This window comes from Centrocercus urophasianus, unplaced genomic scaffold, assembly GCF_019232065.1.
Source record: "Centrocercus urophasianus isolate 14NV4802_14NV808 unplaced genomic scaffold, USGS_Curo_1.0 seq_11, whole genome shotgun sequence".
NCBI classification, from domain to species: domain Eukaryota; kingdom Metazoa; phylum Chordata; class Aves; order Galliformes; family Phasianidae; genus Centrocercus; species Centrocercus urophasianus.
The window spans coordinates 87,465,338-87,483,285 of NW_024884253.1; the positions used below are offsets into that span (position 1 = coordinate 87,465,338).

At 39.7% G+C, this 17,948-nt stretch overlaps 1 protein-coding gene across 8 annotated transcripts in view; it reads right to left on the reverse strand.

The window, feature by feature from the left end:
* KIAA0319 (KIAA0319 ortholog) overlaps window positions 1–17,948 on the reverse strand; it is a 54,741-nt gene that overhangs the window by 8,859 nt on the left and 27,934 nt on the right. For 7 of the 8 annotated variants that reach the window (XR_006171613.1, XR_006171616.1, XM_042836055.1 and 4 more), the window contains 11 exons: window positions 16,382–16,610; window positions 14,789–14,912; window positions 12,418–12,550; window positions 11,361–11,509; window positions 10,347–10,498; window positions 9,538–9,676; window positions 7,654–7,813; window positions 6,095–6,237; window positions 4,756–4,878; window positions 2,276–2,366; window positions 770–861 (listed from right to left, as the gene is read on the reverse strand). Coding sequence is in view for 6 of the 8 variants with exons in the window: in XM_042836055.1 (XP_042691989.1) it covers window positions 770–861; window positions 2,276–2,366; window positions 4,756–4,878; window positions 6,095–6,237; window positions 7,654–7,813; window positions 9,538–9,676; window positions 10,347–10,498; window positions 11,361–11,509; window positions 12,418–12,550; window positions 14,789–14,912; window positions 16,382–16,610 (1,535 nt within the window). In the remaining 2 variants the exon portion in view is untranslated. The remainder of the gene's footprint in view (window positions 1–769; window positions 862–2,275; window positions 2,367–4,755; window positions 4,879–6,094; window positions 6,238–7,653; window positions 7,814–9,537; window positions 9,677–10,346; window positions 10,499–11,360; window positions 11,510–12,417; window positions 12,551–14,788; window positions 14,913–16,381; window positions 16,611–17,948) is intronic. The other variant, XM_042836063.1, reaches the window with a different exon arrangement.

Sequence of the window (17,948 nt, forward strand, 5' to 3'; positions counted from 1 at the left end):
TGTGATAGGAAAAAACAACTGAAAACACCCTCTGAAACTCAGCATAAAAGCCTGCATCACTTTCACCACTCATAAAAAAACTGGTCTGGGAGGTATAAAATATGGCCCGGTGGATACAGTTTTGATCTTACTGCAGCCTCAATGGTTTATGGCTAATTAAGTGATCTTAGTACATAGTGACCACCTGCTAATGGCCTGAATCTGGAAATCTGTCTCTCTGCACAGCTATCTGATTAAAGCGACTGGCAATGAGAGGTCATATTTTCTAGAGAAATCTTACATTTTTCTTATTTCAAAAGCTATTTCTCACTATGATTTTATTTCCCCGGATTCTAATATTTTCCCTTCTAAAAACTGAAATAAAGTAAATTAAAATATACGTGAGCAGGGGTTAGCAGCTGGAGTACCTGATGCTTAAGAAGGCACTTATGATCCAGAAGGGAATCGTCGTGCACTGATAAAATCAGATCTAAATTACGAAGCGTGTGTGTGAGGGAAAGGAAGTTACATGAAAAAAGTCTGAGGGACAATCAGATGCTAAATTACAGTTAGTGAAGAAGCTCGGAACTTTGTCTGATCCCTAGGCACTGCGAGAGGAATGAAGCCATTCTTGTCCAATCATTTCTCCATCTATGCTTGCCTCTGTCAACTCCCAGCCAACTCCAGCTTCTGTGCTCCTCCTGATTGTACACATCAATTTAGAACCACTGACTGTGAACTTGGTGGTTGAATTCAGCTTACAGTGCTTGAATAAAGAGGTAGCTCTTACCATATTTGGGTCGTAGCTCCATTCTTTCCTGCTCATCTATATTATCTAGGATGGTATATTTTGTTTTCTTTCTTATCTTAGTCCTCTTTCTGCTAAAAAGGAAATTACCACAAAGATATTTAGCTCTCACATAAATCCACCTATATTCCCACATGGCTACATACCCTCTATACAGAACCTCCACTCAAGATGAGTTGTACCAGTTTATACCCATAAAATCAGCTGCACAATCTGGACCAGAGAGTAGAATTTATTTGCTCTGTCTTATACATAAAGATGAAGAAATCAGGAAAGGCTGACCTTATTTCCTAGCCCACAGAGGTTCAGTTTGTTCAATTCCAACACATTAGCTAGATGCAAGATAGACATATCTATCAGTTCCCAAATAAAATTTCTGAAAGAACTGCTTAGCTCCTTGTTTAGATGTGTCCTTAATTGGTTGGTTGTTTTAAAACTAAGAGAGTTTAAGTAAAGCTTGTCTGGTCATATTTACAGAGAAGACCAGTCAAAAACAGAGAATGGCTCCCTCATACAGATGCAGGAACAAAGCTTTACTGGTCTGCAGCCAAAAATTGACCTCGTTTTTCCTCATTCTTCTCCAGCATTCACTCCTACAGAGCTGCAAATCCTCACCTTAAGTTTCAGGTGTTTATGTGAGGACAAAAGCAAGGAAGCAGCTAACTCCATGAACACCCTCCTTCTTAGCAAATCGACACAAGCCTTTAAGGCTGCATCCCACACTTATGTAAGACATACTCCTATTTAAGTGTTTTCTACCAAATAGGACTTTTTCTTCAACCATAAAAAGAAAGCAATACCAACACCTGTGCATTTCAAACAGCAACCCTTACGCACTGAAAAGATACCCCAGATAAAGTTAAAAGTCCAGGAATAATGTATCATTTTTTATAACACTTTAGCATCTCTTTGCTGTGCTTTTTCACGTAGCAGCAAAAAATCTAGTTATCTGAATTTGAGCAGACTTCTGTTTCTAATAATTTCTTAATGGCTCACTGGGAAAGACAAGGTAGGATGTTGGGTACAGAGGAGAATAAACATACAGTCATGCCTACTTTTCCTGTCAAAGACAGGATGAGAGCAGTTCCATCTGCATGTCTTATCTCAGTGACCTTCAGGATGTGACTTACTTTTTTTGTTAGCATGGAGTAGCTGGAGGACTCAGTGTGACAAGATCATGAAAATTTGCAGTACACACTCAGCATTTTGACATAAATAAACTCTTAATTTGAAGGATGTTCCAGCATTGGCTTTTTGTTTTTCAAAATACAGAAGAATGCAAACAGCCACAGAAAGATATTCCTCTTTTTTTTGTTCCCCCCCAAAAAAAAAAAGATAAAGAAGGAAAGAATATATACACAGAAACAACTGGAGGAAGCTTTGTTTGTAAGGAGTTGAGTGGTTTAATGCTAAGGCCTGGACTAAAATATGGCAGCTGTGTGCAGTTGCTGCTTATACCCCAACTAAAAAGAAACACAAATCACGTACCTTTTACAGCAGCAGATGCAGAACCAGGCAAGCCCTATCAAGATCACAATCGTAATGAAAGCAGACAGAGTCACATAGAGTATACTCCACTCTGAAAAAAAGAAACACAAGGAGTACAGGAGATATCAGCACCTTCATATCATCTCCCCCTATATTCATATTCATATCATCTTTCCCCTATATTCAGCACTTTCCCCTGTATTCAGCACTGGTGAGGCCGCACCTCGAGTACTGTGTCCAGTTTTGGGCCCCTCACTGCAAGAAAGATATTGAGGCCCTGGAACGTGTTCAAAGGAGGGCAACAAAGCTGGTGAGGGGTCTGGAACACAGGCCATATGAGGAGAGGCTGAAGGAGCTGGGAATGTTCAGCCTGGAGAAGAGGAGGCTCAGGGGAGACCTCATTGCTCTCTGTAACTTCCTGAAGGGAGGTTGTAGTGAGCTGGGGGTCGGCCTCTTCTCTCGTGTGCTGGAATTCAAGAGGATAATGTAACCATCTCAGTCCTCGTTCTCTAATTCAAACATAGCTGTACCCTGTCTGACATTTCAGCAATGCTTTAAGAGAACAACTGATCAGTGACAGATTCCTCTACTTGCACATTTTGATTTTTAAATTAGCAACCACTGCTAACAGATACTTTGCCCACAGTTTACTTCACAGCTTGCAGCAAATGCCATGTGCTTCCTATCAATTTCTACAGCATTACTTTTTGGGTTGACATTGAAGCACCACTTCTCCCAGGCTCAAGACTAGTGCATCCCTAAGAGTAAAAGATCAGGCAAAAGTGGCAGGAGACTCTGTAGGTGAGCGAGGAACTCATGGAAAAACTCAAAGGGAAAAAGAAAGTTTATGAATCTTAGAAAAAGGGCCTGACCACTTGGGAGTAATACGGGAACACTGTCAGGGCCTGCAGAAATGTAATGAGGAAGGCTAAGGTCCACCTGGAATTAAATCAGACAAAGGAGGTCAAGGACAACAAAAAAGGCTTTTTCAAGTATGTCAACAGAACCAAGAAAAGGCTGAGAAATCTGGGACTTTTCAGCTTGGAGAAGAAGGTTGAGAAGGGATCTCATCACTATTTAAGATATCTCAAGTGCAGGAGTCAAATGGATGGGGCCACACTCTTTTCAGTGGTGTGCAGTGACAAAACGAGGCAACAGGCAGAAACTGCAAAACAGGAAGTTCCACACAAATATAAGGAAGAACATCTTTACTGTGAAGGTGACATAGCACTGGAACAGCCACCAAAAGAGGCTGTGGAGTCTCCTTCTCTGGAGATATCCAGAACCTACCTGGACACTTTCCTGTGCAGCCTACTCCAGGGCACCTGCCTTGGTAGTGTATGGGAACTGCTAGGTCACAGCCTGAACCAATGACTGAGCACCTAGTAAAGAGGACTGGCCAGTCCTGGGAGCACAGGTACAGGCAGCTCACCTGTGCAACTGGAAGGGGTGCAGTTTAAGGCTCTGGGAAATATCTCTGTACTTAGAAGACAGTTTTCCTTGGGGAGTTTTTTTTCAGTGAGTCCTTATCTTCAGAGTGGGGTAAGATATTCCTTTCTTACTATCAGATTGTGACTAAATACCTTTCTAGGATTATCTGAAAACAGGTCAGAGGCAACTACTAAGTGCTTCTACTTCATACCTTGCAGCAGGGAGGTTAGACTTGATGATCCCAATGGGTCCCTTCCAGCCCCTTAGATTCTGTGATACTTAAAGGCTACAGCATTGCTCAGCAAAATGTCTCTAAGTCTTCAGAGTACTAAAAGTTCAGCTTTTCTTCAACTACACAAAATACCTATTTAATTAAATTAAAACTGTTTAAACTAATTTAGATAGGAGGTCCCTATGTAATATTCAACTTGATTTTTTAGGTGTGCCATGGAATACAGACGTGATTAAAATGATGAAACTAGATTTCCAGGTGCAACAGGTAAAGTGAAAAAAACCCAACAAACCACAGTGTAATTAATCAGCTTAAGAAGTTAAAGATTAATAGATGACTATATTGCTCAGTCTGTAACACTGGAGTTTGCTTTCCTTAGGTCAGGTCACGCTTCTGGCACGGAAGCATCAAACAATAACTTAGAAAATGTAAGTTGTTGCTTTCTTTTTCAGCTTTGCAAAAATCTGATGAATGCACCCCAGAGCTTTGCAACGCACGCAGTATCAAACAAACCTGCCACACGGTCCCAAATTTACTCAAGTTCTCACCCTTGATAGTTAAAATTCTTACACTTTCCACTCCGTGACACTTTTAAAATTCTGTTCCTAAAATATTCAAAAAGTTTAAATTAAGGATTACTATTTATAAGTCTCTAATATTTCAAGACATGAGTGAAATAATCTCAAGATGTTTCTTTGTATAGAAGGATACTGGCAAGTTGGACAATAAAGATACTGTTCTAACATCTATGTTCCAGCATCTACCTCCTGTTCTGTTAGCAAATAGGAATAGTCTCACAAAAAGAAAAATGACTCACCACAGTTACTCTCGCCATCATTTAGATAACGATTAATTAAGTTTTCCATCCACAGCTGGTAGCAAATACAGCGCTTTGTTATAGGATCACAATGCCCATGTCCAGAGCATTTTAAAAGACATGCTAAGAGCAATAACAAACGTAAGTTAGCTGTATAAATAGACAACTTGCTATGCATTCCTTTACTGTGAGACTAGGTAGGTGGTAAAGCATCTAATTCATAACCTTCTTGATGTCATGTATTAAGCAGGTGTGAGTTTCAGCAGGCTGTGAAGAGAAAGGTGAGAATATCTTATGCATACAATGCTGAAATTGCATGCAAGTTGAGAACAGATTCATCCAACCACAAGTAATGATGAGCTGAAGTTGCAGAGTTCAGACTTCCTCCTTCATTTATGACATATTTGTAAGAACTTTTAGAGTACCTGAGATCTCAGGAATGCCAGTGTTACCAAGCATTGTAAGACAAGCATCACACTACCACCAAAGTGCATTTCAGTATTTCGTAACTGAATTGAAGGATCTGAACAGTTACACATCATATGCTTACAGCAGAATCTGTAGACATACAGATACATCATATGCTTACAGCATAATCTGACAGAACAACATGTCACATTAGAATAAAGTAAGGTTATTCCTCTTAAACTTGTAGTGGCAGATTTGCTGTGTGCAGCAAACTATTAAGCAATATTTTCAAGTGATGCCTATATATTCTGGTAACCCAAGTGTGTTCACAGTAAAACAACAGCCCTTTTCAACACATGAACAAAATCAGAATTTACGACTACTTTTAGTGCTACAGTTGCATACTCTGTTTGCATTTGGATTGTTATCTGCTGATTTTTAAATGATAGAGGAAGTCATATCTGTAATATGAGTGTCATACAGGGGTCATGTTACTACTACAGCTTAACGTCAGGCTAGGCTTTGAAGTTCAAGCAAAAGTTCACTATGAAACCCCCTAGGGCCCACTTATGATGCAAATACAATCTCCTTAGAAGACAGTGTGAACACAGTGATGAGCTGACCATTTATACACCTACTACTGAACACCAAAAGCCTTGAAGAGACATGGAACGTTCTATAGTATGGCTATGGTGAGGTTTGCTCATCTTCCAACAAAAGATTATACGAGTAGTGTATCTTTCTCCTTGTTTCCCAGGTTTTCCTAATCTATGTCAGATAAGGCTTTATCCATAACAGCAGGCAAAAGCATATCTTTAAAAGAACACAAGTAACTGGTACTGGTTTAACACACATGAGCATGCATTTTAAGTATCATCCTCAACGTCATCTTCCAGAAAGAAAAATCCCAGGCACCAGATGGTAAACATACCAGCTGTGTCAACTCGCAGGACTTTAAAAAGCAGAAAGTCAGCCTTCTCTTTCAGAAGCTGCACGTGCAGAGTTCGAGACACATCTGATGCCTTGATCACCTTGGAAGGATGCCCATTCTGCACGTAAAACACAACTGCAGTGCTGTAGAAAGAACAGTATGGGTTAGGGCTGCTGTCTGAGATTACTTCTGTCAGGTGTTCAGTTGACAGCCTTCGGTTTTGCTTGTTTCTGAAAAGCAAACATCACTACTGATACAGATTAGGGAATTATGTCTATACATCAGCCAGCTCTATCCAAATATTACAGCAACTATTTTATTCTGAGCCAGAAGCACCAGTAGGTTCTTGAGTTTCTTCACAGCAGGAGAGTGAGAACAAGAAAGGTCTTCCTGACTCTCACTTTATGAGAAGAATGTACTCAATGTCTGCTTTCACTCCACTTGTCTAGTACCTATCACAAAGCATCCTGAAGCAGTCAGAGGAAATCTAGAAACTTCAAGAAGTGTTGGTAGTACTGATCTCATCCAACATCATGTGCTTCAGGGAACAGCTCTAGTTGACAAGTAGTAGTTGGAAGCTGCAATTCAACACAGAATCTTTAAGGCTGGAGAAGAAAACTAAAGTTCATTTAATCTGACCATTAATCTATCACAAGCTGTCACTCAGTGCCACATCTCCCTTTCCTTGAAAATCTCCAGACATGCTGACTTCCAATACTTTCCTGGGCATCCTGTTCCAATGCCTCATGATTCTCACTAAAATAATTTTCTTCCTAATATTCAACCTGAACTTAAAGGTACTATAGCTATAGACACTGGATTTTCTTTTCCTTTTTTTAATGTTAAGAGCTTCCCAGAGAGGTGAATAAATACTGAAATAGATTTTTAAATCACCGAGCAGTTAACAAGAGGTAATTCAGAGTATGATGTCAACAGGTTTTTAACAATCATGCTGCATCTGGCCACTTCCACCCCTCTAACACAAATAAAAAAGATATTTACTTTGGAGTAGGATACTGTATGTAGAATACTGCAAAATCTGCTCCTTTTTCTATGAAAAAATGATTTTTTCTGATCAGTAACCTGGGCAAATGCATATAAGGTACTTAAAAGTATCAGAAGCTTAGAGAGGAAAAAAGGGGAACCAAAGTAAGCGTGATCAGATACAGCTGGAAAGTTAGTTTGAAATACAGTATTTGCTTCACTGTGAGAAGGTCTGTCCATCTTATTCCAGCCAGCATTTGGGAAAAATAGTAACTCTACATGCAACAGAGAAACTGAAATTCTGCATGAACTTTCTTTGAAGGAATAAAAGATAATTAAGGGAATAAAAAAAGATAATATATGCAGAGGATTTTTTAAAATAAAATATTCAAAAACCAAGCTCTTGGAGAGCTCACTTCATCAATTTCCTACCACAACAGAGGAAACTCACTTCTTAAAATATACACAATAGCATCTTCAATAACATTTTCTACAATATTTTGCAACTAACTGCGAGCTGTGAAAGACTTGATGAAAATCATAAATCTTCCTGGCACAGCAGGGCATCTTTGTACCTTATATCTGAGAATGCTTGTATCTTCTGAACTTTGATATCTGAATCCAAGACATTCAGCAATACAGCTAGTTGTCTCACCAGTGTGTCCTTCTGCTGTTCACTCAGCTGTCCCACCTCAACTTGCAGAATCAGCTCCACCAGACCACTCTTTTTGGGATCTAACAGAAGAAAGACACGGTCTGGTATCAGAGCCTGGAAAATATTTCAGCACTGAATGAAGACAACATGTGGTATTACAATTACTTATCAATACTGTATTTCCCTGCATAAGACCAACATCACTTATAAGACAGCCCCTTTGTGTTCCTACAAAAGTACTTAGCCTACTTTTTCACATTATTTCTGAAATAAACCTGGTAAGATAGCAATTCCACCTTTTATCAGTTCGGGAAAAAAACACTGCAGTGTGTATTTCAGCATTACCACATCTCTGTGCAGAAAAACAACATCTGCTTCCCATAATGCTGCCACGTGAAGGTCTGAGGTAAGTGCTAGGTAAGTCTAATTTTTAAGTTACCTGCCAGTGATCTACTGGCTACCAATGAGGAAAAGGGATACAAAGACAGACTCACAGGGTAGTATCCAAGACTTAGGGAATGAGCCTAAATGGGGACAGTCAGATTCAGAAATACCAAAAATATTTCTCTTCAAACATAAGAAATATATTCAAATAATATTTGCATTTGCAAACGAAACAAGCTTCCCAGACATGCAATGATACTTTTGAGCCAACTCCCACATGACTACATTCAATAATAAAGTGAGGAAGAAATAAAATAATTCCCCAGGAACCAGACAAACATGAAATCTGACAGACTTGCCTCACATTAATTTTCTGAAAACCCAACTCATTGTTTCCATCACATAACCACCGAGCTTACAATTGAAGACAAGACTATATATGAGCAATATCAGACCATGACAAGCCAATTTAAAACATTCTGAAAGTCCTGGGGGTTTGTTTTTGTTCTTCAGAATAAGAGAAGGAAAAAGCCAACACAAACACATTATTGCAGCATTTGTACCTAAACTTAATGCACAGTTCACATCTTGCTACTTGCCAAACCCATCAATAACCACAAAAAAAACAACAAGAAACTACAATGTATGACAGAAAACCAATAAGTAGCTAAATGAAAACATTAAGTGCTGTTATTTAACCTGGTAGGTGGCTCAACATCACATAGTCATTTGCTCACTTCCCCTCTTCCCAATGGGACAGGGGAGAGAATAAAAAAAAAGTAGAACTTGTGGGTTAATAAAACTATTTACTAAGACAGAGAAAAAGCAAAGGAAAATAGTCATGACTGTATACATATAAAAACGTATATGACAAGTGATGCACAAGCAATTGCTCACCACCACCCTCTGAGCAGTGGAAGAGAGCAAGATGCAGTGCCACCCTCTACAAAACTTGTGCTTGATGTCATATGGTATGGAATATACCTTTGACCAGTTTAAGTCAGCTGTCCTAATTCTATTCCCTCCCAGCTCCTTGGGCTCTTTGCTGTGAACAGCCTTGGCTTAGCAGGCAAGTATAAACATCAGTGAGTGATTAATGTTGTTTTTCTCCTAGAACCCAAACACAGCATAATAGCAGACACTCCAAATAAAGCAATCCTGTCTCATCTGAAACTAAGAGAGTAAGATGTGTAATTTTCATATATTTATCTAGGAGAGCAATGCTGCAAATGGGAAAGAAGAACTCCGACACGTCTTGTTCAACACACACAATGCCAACTGAGAGAAATGCAAGAAGATGACAGGAAGAGAGAATTATTTGTGTTTTAGCCTGGCAAAATCTTGTCAACACTGGAAGAAGAGAGAAGGAGAACAAAGATGAGGTATTCACAACGTATCGATGACCTTTTAATTGTCATACCAGGCCGCACTTCAACAGTAGCAGAGTCAATATCTGAATCTCCTTTGGCATCTGTCACTTGCAAGTGAAAAATATAGATTCCTTCCACCAGATTTGTTAGCTGCAATACTGCTTCATGGTCTGAGCCAAGGATCACATCCTGCAAAAACAGGCACCAGCATGGTTATACCCTCAGATGAAATTGCAGATACGAATATCAACTCAGGTATCTGATATGACAGTGTGAGCTCTTGCTTTAGCTTTATGACAAATGTGACCTATCCACAATTCATAGCAGAATAATGCAAATTTGCAAGTGGGAGTTAATAAGGATCTCTGCATACAGATTCTTTTCATTAAAACAAAACACAAAACAAAATAAAAAACACCTCGGATAGAACAGCTGACATCCTCAAGTCCCCATCTACCTGAAAGCCTGAGACAGTCACGTTATTATTTCTCAATTTTACTCTAGTATCATTAGTTCTGCTTTCTTATATATCATTTCCTCTCCTTGAAGTTTATGAATTTTCAACATTTCTGCCAGCTGTAACTGAAATCCCTCCAGTCCTCCTCATATACTTAAGTGAATTACTTCTAGAAGCTTTGCTATCATCTTCCCTTCTCCTCTCGCAGTTCTTACCAATTTGCACTACTGAAAATGACACAAGCTACTTGAACCAAAGCATTAGAGAGAGCTGAGGAGATAAATCAGATGTAGACAGCATCCTCTGCTGCATCTCATGAGTCATCCCTGCTTGCCCTTCTGCAGTGAACAACAAACTTTAGAGCTGAATTTGAATCCAATTAAAACCTTCAAAAAAACTTACCCCTGCTGCTGGGCTTTGACCATCCCGAATCCACAGATATGACACAATCCCTTGGTCATCAGCAGATCTTGAGCCATCCAAGGTAACAGAGTTATTGGGAAGCACCAGAACATGCTTCCCACCAGCATGTGCCTGGGGTGGACTGTTGTTTTCTAGCCATAAAAGTAGTGGAGAAGAATTTGCTTTCAATTCATGCAAGATGTGATATACCATTGCCAACACACCCACTCTTTAATTCTCTACCCTGATGATTACAGGCACTAACAAGAGAATCTTGTATCAAAGGGACAGGAAAAAGATGAGCGGGTATACAGAATTTGGCTCAGGAATTACAATAATCTGACAAAAGCAGCTCTGCACCCTGAATAGAACACTGACAAGAAACACTATCCAAAAAATATATTTCAAAGCACTGTAGGGTACTCTATTCGTAGTCCCACAGTAACTTTTGCATCTGATCACCTTTGTCTACCTGCCTCAGAAACACAGCTCAGCACAAGAGCACTATGCTGCGCTCTGTGTAACAGAAGCTTATGTGAAATCTTACTTTTTCATATCTGTATTTAAGCAAAGTATCCAATAATAACTACAGATCCTGAATGCTTTTTGCTCACTGCAAAAGTGAAATTATAACATGAACTGTGAGAGAAGCATGAAAACATTTTCTTTCCAGAAGTCAGACATCACTGACTTCTGTGTAGAACAAAACTGATAAGACAGAGCTCTGGAAAGCTGTGATGATAAATGAAATGCCTCACTGGTCTGATTATTAGCTGGAGAAAGAGGGGGAGAGAAAGGGTGGGGTGGAAGGCAGAGAGATGTAAAAGCAGAAAGTGATTTTAGCAGTTACTTGCAATACTCCTTTATTACAAAATGGAAGTTATTCTTCTTGAATCCCTTGAAAGACGACAACAAATACATTAGCTGTTCCTGTTCCGAGTTTCTTTACATTGTCAGTGACTAAACTAACTGGCAAGCTGCCTACTACATCCTAAGCAGCAGCAATAGGCTTACCTTCCTTCACAGTAATAGACAGCACACATGCACTGCTTAACCCCTGCTGGTCTTTAACTGTCAGTCTGAAGCGATAGGTGCCAACCTGAAGACCAGACACAGTTGCTATTGCTTTGTCACCATTTTCCATCTGCACGTAGCTTGGCCCACTGAAACAAAACATCTCATAAAAATAATTTGTCAAAGCCAGACAAAATTCTCTCAGAGCAGCACCACTCATATCATTTGCTGTTATGGATACTGGGGTTCTATCACTTCTACAAGCACTGACAGTAAAGAAATTAACACAGTGAGTTTAGATTAGAGAGTTTATAATTGCTTCTTTTTCTAGAAATTCAAAACACTCAAGCAGCACACATACCATCATTAGAAGAGCAGAAAATGCACCTCAGTTCAGCCTCCTTGCTGAACTGTTCTGTGGGAGCATATGCAAATGCTGCTGGCCTAAAAGTCACTTACAACACATAGTGGGTGCCAACAAATTCATTTCTGTACTGTGGACAGGACAGCTGCACAAAATAATACCTTTGTTCTTTTATTAAGGATCAATTAGCTCTGTATTTGAGCATACAATTACAAGCTTCTCTACAGCATTTTTAATCACTATTCAAGACTGCTTCAGTCATTTCTAATGAAAGCTCTGGCTAAAGGGATTGTTTGGATAATTTTTCCTTTGTTATCAACAAACTGAAGAGATTATGAAAGCAATGACAGGAAAAAATTACACATTACAGGAGAGCACCTCTGCCTGTTACCCTCCTTAATGGAAGATAAGAGAGTTCCTATAATTTCCTCATAAAATAACTTTGTGACTCCAGGTTTCAAGATGACACAGAATAAAACATAAGCAAGCCTAGATGAATTTAAAATTCTTATCTCTCAACCTTTTACCACCTAAGGAGGGAAACTCTCAAAGCAGTTTTCAAACACTCAAATACTTTCAACAGTATTAAGAGGCTCTGGAAGTCAAGTAATTTCTCTTTTTTTCTTTCCCTCTTTTTTTTTTTTTTCCTCTAAACTGTAGATTAGTAATATATCTCTTTAGGTACCTGATTACCTGATATTTTCCCAATGATAGAGGACAATGCCTTGGTCATCTTGGCTTCTGCTTCCATCCAGTGTAGTACTTTCTACTGGGAACGTCAATTCCTTGTCAGGGCCAGCCACTGCTACTGGAGGGCTGTTATTTTCTGTAAAAATAAGATTTAATGTATCACACTTGCTGGTTAGTCGCTAGCAAAGACTGTCAATCAGCAAGATTTTACACAGAATATAAAATTAGAAGCCTGCCAGGAGGCTCAAAAAGCATGAACCAGAGATTCAGAGAACCACACAGTGGCTTAAGTTGGAAGGCATCTCTGGGTACACCTGGTCCAGCCCCTGCTCAAACAGGGAAACCCAAAGCAGTTGTCCAGGCTCAATGTTCAGGCTTCTGAAGATCTCCAAGAGGAGACTCCACAGCCTGTTTAGACAACCTGTGCCAGTGCTCCATCACCCACACAGCACACAGGTGTTCCAGGTGTTCAGAGGAAACCTGTTGTGTTCCAGTTTATGCCCACTGTCCTGGCATTGGATGCCACTGAAGAGTATGACTCCATCTTCTCTGCAAACTCCCTTTGGGTATATATGCCAATAAGAGCCCCTTCTGCTCTCCCCTCATCAACCAGGTTGGTGATTTGATAACAGGAGTTTATCTGGTTGGTTAGACATGACTTCCTTCTGGTGAACCTGAGCTTGAGGATTTTCTTGTTGTTCTTGTCCCTGGAAATGGTTTCTAGGATTAAGTTGTTCCACCACTTCCTAGTGATTGCATATAGCACACACAAATCAATAAAAAGTACTTGGTGGGAGAGACCAGCTCTGCAACTAGTGAAATTCCACAGCACGTTCTTCCCTGTCTCAGTCACATCTGAAGGCACAGTAACACTCCATGAACTCTTTAGTCTGCTCAAGTACACTGTATAAAAGTGTTTTATGACAGGAGTGGTGTGGTATTTATCTGCCTCCACCACTGTGACCACACAAATGTGGTAAAGAAGATACCGGGCCAAGTTTCCTGGTGCTCAAGGTCTGTGCAATGCCACTAAGCTAGTCTCAATTTCGAGCCTTTGAGGATTTGGTGAAAAAATATAACTTATTATTCTGTTCCCAAATGTTGTTGTTGTGGCATGGCAAACCACCAACACTACTATTCTCCTGTATATTCATTTCCACTTTAACCTGAATTCAGCAATAGCTCCTTCCTACTTCAACACTGTCACCAATCTAAAACATACCACCTATACATGTTGTACTTGCAATTCACATTCCTGGTTCCTTTGGTAAATGCCCATTGCAAAGTTTCCCTAAAAAGGGTCACTGACATTTAAGAGGAAATTCTTTACTCAGAGGGTGGTGAAGCACAGGAAGAGGTTGCCCAGAGAAGCTGTGGATGCCCCACTCATGGAGTGATCCAGACCAGTTTCAATGGGGCTTTGGTCTTGTGGGAAGTGTCCTGGCCCATGGCAGGAGGGGTGAAACTAGAGTATCTTTAAGGTTCCTTCCAACCCAATGCATTCAATGGTTCTAGAAGTAGCTGTAGAATGAGCAAAATGAGGGACACATAACACTGCTCCACAGTGTAATATGAGACCTTCACATGAGCAGAAATGTCCATTTCAGATGTAAGAACCTGCAATATGCAAATATATTATCAAAAATTGGAAAAAAAAAAAAAATACTTTGTAGGCCTGGTGCACTTGCATTTACTCATCATTCAGCTCCCAAATCTAAACAATGATGTGAAAGAAGCAGCTTTTGAAACTCTCTGCTTGAGAGAGTTCATTTTTTCATCTGGCAAAAAGTACGGAGAATTCAGATTGCACCAGGATTCTTGAAGAAATGCAAAACAGTAAGAAATTGAGCAAATCACTGACTGACACGGTGAACAGCTGAGCAGGGTATTAAACTGAAAGCTACATTTTAGTTTAGTACTCTCAAACATGCATAGCGCCTTATATAATCAGGCCAATGGGAGCCTTCAGGATCACTGCCTGGATTTCCTGGAATTCTGCACTTTTTTTTACTGTTTGTTTTGATACGAAACAGAGGTGAAGGAGTCCTTGATGCAGGAACACCAGATGTCCAGACTGCCACCTGAATGGTGCAATACAAGCACTGCAATGGGCTGCCCAGGGAGGTGGTGGAGTCACTGACCCTGGAGGTGCTCATGGAACGTCTGGATTTTGTGTTGAGGAACATGGTTTAGTGGGAGCTATTGGTGATAGGTGCATGGCTGGACTGGATGATCTTGTAGGTCTTTTCCAACCTTGGTGATTCTATGATTCTGTGAGTATAAGGAGATCAGAGTATAAGGAGATGACATTGCTAAGGCATTCAGGCTGGTCCACCCTGAAGGACCCAGATATGCCTGCAGTCAGTCAGCTTACCAGGCTGTACTATCAGAGTGACCTCAGCAGTGGACTGCTGCCTTGCTGAATCTGTGACTGTGAGCTGAAAGGTATAATCTCCTTCCTGCATTGCAGATAGCTGGAGGTATGGAGTCCGCACTCCCTGCATGGCAGTGAGAGAGAGATGAGAAAAAGTACTCATGGGAGAGAGCAGACGTGGAGGAAAAGTAAAATACATTTTAATTCCAAATAAGTACATGACTTGAGCAAAAGCACCTTGCAGACAAAGAGGATACTTAAAATTTGACGTACAGGCAGATGTCATATATTCAGTACTGCAACTGTCTATCAATCCAGAGATATATTTATCAACATAAAGTCTTAATTTCTTAACTTTTAGTATAATTGCTGCATTATTTCTGAACAATAATTGTTAGACACATGGGACATTAACAATGACAGTGTTTAATCTAGTATTTATTTCTAAAAATAGTTAAATGCAAAAATAAGTCACTAAAGAACAACAGCATACTTGATTCCAGCCAGGTAGGCTTATGGAAATAGAAAAGTTAAACAAAGCAACTCTGTTCTGAGCATATACTTCCAGCACTATTAGTTAATACACACACACATATATATACACAAAAGCTCACAAAATGATTAGGCCCAACTCTATGCCCTTTTGCTAACACAATGACCATTTACATATCTCATGAGGAATCAACCTTTCCATCTTCATCAACCAAAATTACAATTATCACAGTTATTCAAGGAAGTCTAATGTGAACTAAAGGATATGATACATTATTATCTGACCATCAGAGCTTATTTTTAAAAATGATCTATACAAAGTGGTCTCTTTCCAGTTTGGAAAGCCTAAAGCATTTGCCTTTTTAACACAGAGAGCTCACATCTCTCTTAAAAATGGCTTCTGAAGTTCTGAAGCTGGAGTCACTATACTAATTACTTTAATCATCTACAAGAACCTGCACCCCAGTGAGTGTTAAGTGCACTGAAATTATATTTGTATTGATTTGAGAACTCAGATTTAAAAAAACAGAAGATAAAAGATAAATATGTAGCCATAAAAAATAAAGAGTAAAATCAATTAGCATTCATAGGAAACCCGTGTTTTATTAAGGTTGAACCAAAAAGCACACCAGTGTGTCAGCAAGAAATTGACAAAAGTCTTGTAAGTTTTCACTCAGAACATTAAGTTCTTGTTTGAGTCCTACAGTTTCCAGGAAAACGGACTGTTGAACAAAAACTTGGGCAAGTCTAATCTTCTCTCAAAAAAAAGTTTGCATCACGTCTAGCCTCTCAGAAGATGCAAATCTGTGGAGCAAGCTCCAGGGTCCAGGATTAGGCAGAGTGAACTGAAGTTTTTTCCAAACCACCAGAACACAAGCAATAGCAGGGAACAGAAATGGCCATAAGGAGTGATAAAAAAAAAAAAAAGAAAAATAAAATCACAAATAGTAATAGAGTCTAAAAAGCTGAACACAACAGAAAGGAACAACAGCACTCTGGATACTTAAATTCTTCTGAAAAATTACTTTTGTATGTTTCTCATCATATTAAAGGCAAAGATGAAAGAACTTTCTAGTACTGTGCAAGGAGAAATAGGCATACCTGCATTGCTACAACCTTGTCTTTGCTTCTGGGACTGAGTGACCACTCATAGCTGACAATTTCATGGTCATCACTGCTCTGGTTTCCATTCAACGTGATGAAGTTCTGGGGCAAAGTGACTGCCTGATTAGGTCCTGCATTTGCAATAGGTGGGTAATCCACTGGTTTGTTGACACTCAGAGACGCAATTGTGGAGTTGGCTGCTCCATCTGAATCAATCACAGTGAGTCTACAACAGGAAAAAGGCAAGACTGGACATTTGGTAGATCAGACTGCTGACAAGTCAGAAGCCAAAGATTCCCATTTTGCTTGCACTCAAAGAGAACAAAATCACTCCCTAAAACAGAGCCACTGATTTAATTTTTACAAACCTGCGCTGTAGAAAGACACAGCCTTCAACTAAGGTGGGAAGAAATTCAGAAGACTGCTTTCAATCACAGCTTGCAATGTGTTTATTAAAAAAATGCACATCTATTCTGGATCCCAGATGAAACCTCTTCCATGCAGTCAAAGGCAACTCCATCAAATTGCAGAGATTTTGCTGTACGTTCTTTAAAAATGTACTCAGTAAAGAACAGTGACTTCATTCATCTGCTACTGCAGAGCAATCCCTGCACCCAACACTACTGTGGATATTCACAGACTCTGCCTCATCACAGCACAGTAACACCTCATAACTTCTTATTTCTTCAACAAACTGCTACTAATACTAATGGAGCTTATTATCAGCTCTGATTTTGTAAGGAAATCTTAAGTCAAAACTCACTGTAACATAGGCTTTAAACAATCTTTACTGCCTTTCAGAAACACAGCATTATCATATACTTATTATCTGAAAATGTGACACCTGAAAGTGATGACAGACTGTTCTCCATGGTGTGGGAACCTGCTACATCTTCAGTTCACCCTTTTTGTGAGTACTGCATACAGCCAAAATCATGGAAGGGAGCCACTCTTGAAGTCTTCCCCAAAAGAGAACAATAATGCTTACTGATCCTGCCATCAGCAACTGCACACTTTTGCAATGGATGCACAACCAAGTGTGTTAGGAGTATCTTCCAGCTAATTTCCTGTGAGCTTGAATAGGCTGCTGGATTGCTCAAATACCTCAGCCTATCCTGAAGGCATATGGAAAAAGTGATTTCTTAATTCCCTTGTGTTCAGAGCACGCTTAAAAGCAATGTACGTGAGCCCTATCCTTTTCAAAAGAGGAAAAGAAAATAATAGTCTTCTGCCATTGTACAATATGGAACAATTCCAGTAGAGAACAGAGAACTGAAGCTGAAACAATTTTTGGCAATGCTTATGCGAAGGGCCATGTTCAAGGTATGCCATACACTGGTCATCAACAGGCTTCAGCATTCTGCTGATGCTGCACTGATACATGACATACTGACCTGCAGGCTGTTACTCATTGGCAGCCAAGAGTGATTCAGTGAAAAATGCACAAGTCCAGGACAAGGTGCTAAATTAAAAAGTACAGAAAATGATCTCGGATTTTAATTAAAGCAGCCAGGACTATAAACATTGTTTTTATCTTCTGGACAAAATCCATCGCCAGCAAGAA